The sequence below is a fragment of the Uranotaenia lowii genome, chromosome 3 (assembly GCF_029784155.1).
Source record: "Uranotaenia lowii strain MFRU-FL chromosome 3, ASM2978415v1, whole genome shotgun sequence".
NCBI classification, from domain to species: Eukaryota; Metazoa; Arthropoda; class Insecta; order Diptera; family Culicidae; genus Uranotaenia; species Uranotaenia lowii.
Window position 1 is genome coordinate 62,372,964 of NC_073693.1, and position 6,118 is coordinate 62,379,081.

The 6,118-nt window shown below is 30.7% G+C and overlaps 1 protein-coding gene across 1 annotated transcript; it reads left to right on the top strand.

Moving 5' to 3' along the window:
* Nucleotides 1-307: 307 nt before the first annotated feature.
* On the top strand, nucleotides 308-1,603 carry LOC129756940 (probable chitinase 10). Its single transcript, XM_055754008.1, has 2 exons — nucleotides 308-352; nucleotides 411-1,603. The coding sequence occupies exons 1-2, from the start codon at nucleotides 346-348 to the stop codon at nucleotides 1,433-1,435; spliced, it is 1,032 nt and encodes a 343-aa protein (XP_055609983.1). The 5' UTR covers nucleotides 308-345; the 3' UTR covers nucleotides 1,436-1,603.
* The last annotated feature ends 4,515 nt before the right edge of the window (nucleotides 1,604-6,118 follow it).

Genomic DNA, 6,118 nt, shown 5'->3' on the forward strand with positions numbered 1-6,118 from the left:
TAGGTACGATTATGGCTCTTTTTTGTTAACCCACTTATCAAGAGGCCGGAACTTCCGTTACGCTTGTGATTCATTTTGACTTTTTTCTACAATAAGTTGTCAAGTGTCTCAAAAACCGTCACAACTAATAACCAAGGCGATCCTATTGGAGTATTCATTCGAAAATTTTAGCTCAGGGAAACTCGAACACTTCAGATTAAATTTTAATGACGCCATAGGATCTCAAGTATCTAAAACCATTTTATCTTATCAGCAACTACTCTCGATTTTCATTTATAAACCTGTTCTGCGCTGTATGAGGTACATTCAATCATTCGGTCTCTAACTAGAAACTAATCCATCAAAATGAAAGGTGATAAACAAATTTGAAGTTATTATATAACGAATTGATAATGTGTTTTAATTTTCAGTTCATGTGAGTATCCTGATTGTGGCCGCCCTTCTCTCCAGCGCAGTGCTGGCAAAAGACGAGAGATGTCCTCCAACTAACGAGCCAGGTCAAAACATCCACTACGCTCATCCGACCGATTGTCATAAATATCTCACCTGCAACTGGGGAGAACTGGTTGAGCAACAGTGCACTCCGGGTTTGTTGTGGAACGATAATGCTAAGTACTGCGACTATCCCGAAAATGTGAACTGCAACGACCAATCTGGATCAACCTCCGTTCCTTCGACGAGTTCGAGTCCTGTTCCAAGTTCGACTGTGGAAGTCACTTCAACAACCTCAGCTCAATCTTCTACAGCCGTACCCGAGAAGAAATGTCCGGAGCAATTCGATCCTGATCATCAGGTGTTTCTTGAGCACGAAGACTGTGACAAATTCTACATTTGCACCTGGAATGGACAAGCCGTCGAAAAAGTGTGCCCATCGGGACTTCACTGGAATCAACTGCTCAACATTTGTGACTGGCCCGTGAACGTAGGTTGTTCTTCAAGCTCTTCTAGCCCTTCGGTTTCTCCGTCGACGCCATCTTCCCCAAGCACCACTCCAGCGTCGACAAGTAGTGCAGCTCCCTCAGAGGGTGATTGTCCACTAATCTACGATCCATACCATCAGGTGTACTTCCCTCATCCAGATTGTACCAAGTACTACATTTGCACTTTTGAGGGCAACAAACTGGAGCAAAACTGTCCTGCAACTTTGCATTGGAGCCAATCAAACGGATATTGCGATCACCCGGAGCTGGCACAATGTGTTCCTGGTGTAATGGCTGTGGAGATGACAGATGCAACCACCGAAAAACCAAAGCAGTGCCCTACAAAACCATTACCCCAGGACTTACCAGTGTATCTTCCCCATGATGACGACTGCACCAAGTACTACATCTGCGATCATGGCAAGCCTGTAGAAATGACCTGCCCACCTGGTTTGGTCTGGAACGCCCCCAAAGACACTTGTGATTCTCCCCTCGAATATTCTTGCCTCCAGTGAGCTTATCGATTGAGCTGTGTCACTCAATTGGCACTTGATGCGTACGAATTTATTTATTCTCAATAGTAGTGTTGCGAAGACGAATAAGTGGTGTGTGAACTAATCATTAGAAAAATAAACTATAGGTAGTACACAAAATCGATAAATAAATAGTTATTTCAAATAAAATTTCAGCCTTTTTCTACTAGTGATTGACTATCGCTTTCGGAATCTAATTATTGGGTTCATGAAATCACCAACCTTCATTAAACATGCCATTGTCTCTATTCGAAAATCTATGGTTAATCATCTCTTAAGGAGTGACACCTGTTTTTCATGGTAAATGTTCATTTTTTGAAAAAAAAATCAAAATCTTTAGGTGACTTATCGTAAAATAGTGCACATTTCAACAGATGTATAAAAATTAAGAGCCTTACGCCTAGTCTCGCAGCGTGCGTGAGTTAAAAACAAATCGATTTTGTAGAATTTTGCACAACTTTGATTTTGACCTTCAGTGCCATTCTTGACTGTATTTATTCAATTTTTCCATGGTGTTGTCTTCTTTCCCACGATTCTCGAGGAGAATATTGGGTAATAGGCCGATTCTCGAGGAGAATATTGGTAATAGGCCAGTGTCTTTCATAACTTCGCTGTTTGAGACACTTTGGTAAATTTCAGTATTGCTAGATATAGTTTTTATTTCTACTGAATAAGCCGTTAAAAGGAGTAAGCAGTAAAGCTTTATCAGTGGTAAAGTGATAAAAGAACTAACAGAACTAACATGAGAAAAAATCCTTATCCAAGTTCATAAACCTTCAGTTTTTGATAAGCTATCTTCTAATCAACTAAAAATGACAAAAATGACAAAAATGACAAAAATGACAAAAATGACAAAAATGACAAAAATGACAAAAATGACAAAAATGACAAAAATGACAAAAATGACAAAAATGACAAAAATGACAAAAATGACAAAAATGACAAAAATGACAAAAATGACAAAAATGACAAAAATGACAAAAATGACAAAAATGACAAAAATGACAAAAATGACAAAAATGACAAAAATGACAAAAATGACAAAAATGACAAAAATGACAAAAATGACAAAAATGACAAAAATGACAAAAATGACAAAAATGACAAAAATGACAAAAATGACAAAAATGACAAAAATGACAAAAATGACAAAAATGACAAAAATGACAAAAATGACAAAAATGACAAAAATGACAAAAATGACAAAAATGACAAAAATGACAAAAATGACAAAAATGACAAAAATGACAAAAATGACAAAAATGACAAAAATGACAAAAATGACAAAAATGACAAAAATGACAAAAATGACAAAAATGACAAAAATGACAAAAATGACAAAAATGACAAAAATGACAAAAATGACAAAAATGACAAAAATGACAAAAATGACAAAAATGACAAAAATGACAAAATTGACAAAAATGACAAAAATGACAAAAATGATAAAAATGACAAAAATGACAAAAATGACAAAAATGACAAAAATGACAAAAATGACAAAAATGACAAAAATGACATAAATGACATAAATGACAAAAATGACAAAAATGACAAAAATGACAAAAATGACAAAAATGACAAAAATGACAAAAATGACAAAAATGACAAAAATGACAAAAATGACAAAAATGACAAAAATGACAAAAATGACAAAAATGACAAAAATGACAAAAATGAAAAAAATGACAAAAATGACAAAAATGACAAAACTGACAAAAATGACAAACATGACAAACATGACAAAAATGACAAAAATGACAAAAATGACAAAAATGACAAAAATGACAAAAATGACAAAAATGACAAAAATGACAAAAATGACAAAAATGACAAAAATGACAAAAATGACAAAAATGACAAAAATGACAAAAATGACAAAAATGACAAAAATGACAAAAATGACAAAAATGACAAAAATGACAAAAATGACAAAAATGACAAAAATGACAAAAATGACAAAAATGACAAAAATGACAAAAATGACAAAAATGACAAAAATGACAAAAATGACAAAAATGACAAAAATGACAAAAATGACAAAAATGACAAAAATGACAAAAATGACAAAAATGACAAAAATGACAAAAATGACAAAAATGACAAAAATGACAAAAATGACAAAAATGACAAAAATGACAAAAATGACAAAAATGACAAAAATGACAAAAATGACAAAAATGACAAAAATGACAAAAATGACAAAAATGACAAAAATGACAAAAAATGACAAAAATGACAAAAATGACAAAAATGACAAAAATGACAAAAATGACAAAAATGACAAAAATGACAAAAATGACAAAAATGACAAAAATGACAAAAATGACAAAAATGACAAAAATGACAAAAATGACAAAAATGACAAAAATGACAAAAATGACAAAAATGACAAAAATGACAAAAATGACAAAAATGACAAAAATGACAAAAATGACAAAAATGACAAAAATGACAAAAATGACAAAAATGACAAAAATGACAAAAATGACAAAAATGACAAAAATGACAAAAATGACAAAAATGACAAAAATGACAAAAATGACAAAAATGACAAAAATGACAAAAATGACAAAAATGACAAAAATGACAAAAATGACAAAAATGACAAAAATGACAAAAATGACAAAAATGACAAAAATGACAAAAATGACAAAAATGACAAAAATGACAAAAATGACAAAAATGACAAAAATGACAAAAATGACAAAAATGACAAAAATGACAAAAATGACAAAAATGACAAAAATGACAAAAATGACAAAAATGACAAAAATGACAAAAATGACAAAAATGACAAAAATGACAAAAATGACAAAAATGACAAAAATGACAAAAATGACAAAAATGACAAAAATGACAAAAATGACAAAAATGACAAAAATGACAAAAATGACAAAAATGACAAAAATGACAAAAATGACAAAAATGACAAAAATGACAAAAATGACAAAAATGACAAAAATGACAAAAATGACAAAAATGACAAAAATGACAAAAATGACAAAATGACAAAAATGACAAAAATGACAAAAATGCCAAAAATGACAAAAATGACAAAAATGACAAAAATGCCAAAAATGACAAAAATAACAAAAATGACAAAAATGACAAAAATGACAAAAATGACAAAAATGACAAAAATGACAAAAATGACAAAAATGACAAAAATGACAAAAATGACAAAAATGACAAAAATGACAAAAATGACAAAAATGACAAAAATGACAAAAATGACAAAAATGACAAAAATGACAAAAATGACAAAAATGACAAAAATGACAAAAATGACAAAAATGACAAAAATGACAAAAATGACAAAAATGACAAAAATGACAAAAATGACAAAAATTACAAAAATGACAAAAATGAATTTCATTGAAAAAAAGCCCGGGTTCATTCACTTCATTTTTGTAACTTTATTGTTGTAAACATTTTATATTTATGCGTCCAAAACATTTTTTTTAAGAAAATTTTACAAAAATAATAATAATTTTTGAAGGCTATTAAAATTTGTCGATTAATTTTGATGATAAAAAATATTTTTCTGTCTTTTTTATGTGATTTTTGTTGAGTAATTTTTGGGTTGAAACAAAATTTTCCCGGACATTTCGCGGGTTTTTGGTCGTCAATTTTTAAAACAAATGCCCGGATTTTTCCAGGTTTTTATATAAAATTGTCGGGATTTGCTTGGTCCGGCTACGTGCTGTTAAAATTCTGGCACCTTTATGCTAACCCTGTTGCTGGATTTTTCAAACAGTGTAAAAACTGAACATAAAATGTCTCAACAAAGTGATATTTTTTTATTAAAAAAAACTGTGCCGAAATTTTGTTTAAATTACACAACATGTAGTCAAAATCGTGAGGAAATTGTAAAAAAAAATTAAAAACCAAAATTGTGACCAAACCATTTTTCTTGCGGCAAAATAAGGACCCAACTTTGCAAATTGTTGTTGAATATAAGCTAAATTTTTACAAAATTTGAGTATCAGCTAAATTTCAGTAAAGGTTCCAAAATTAATCTAAGTTTATGTACAACCAGGGGCGGTCCTAGAGTCGGCTCTTGGGGGGGGGTGATTTTCCAATTTTCAAAAATCAGTCAATATAAAGGAACGTTAATATCTGGTGAAAAAAACTATCATTTGAGTGAGCGGAAGGAGAAGGAAGAGGTGGCGGGGGGAGGGAGGGGGTTGGGCTATCCCTTTGTAAAACAACCAGCGAATCTATAATAACCACTGCCAAAAAATGTTGATATTTTTTTTTTATATGTTGTTACATCTGGTATTTTAGAATTGTAACTTTAAGAGCTCGTTTAAAAATTTCTCGTTATAAATGATTTTTTTCCAATGAAAATAATACACACGTTGTTGAGAGATGACACGTAGAAAAAAAAAATCAAGTTATCTTAATTTTTTTTCCTGAGCTTCTAAATATGGTATTTTATAATTTATCGGAAGTATTTTACTTTTTACCGTTGAGCCCGATGAACAAATTAACAAACATAACTAACGGGCATTGAATTATTCATTGGGGTATTTTACTGAATCGTGATTTGGAAATTTAGTATTATAATTTTCAAATTTGGAAACTCAATATATAGAATCAAGACTTTTAATATAAATTAAGTAGAAAAAAAACGATTATTAAAATCAGTTTCTAAATTCT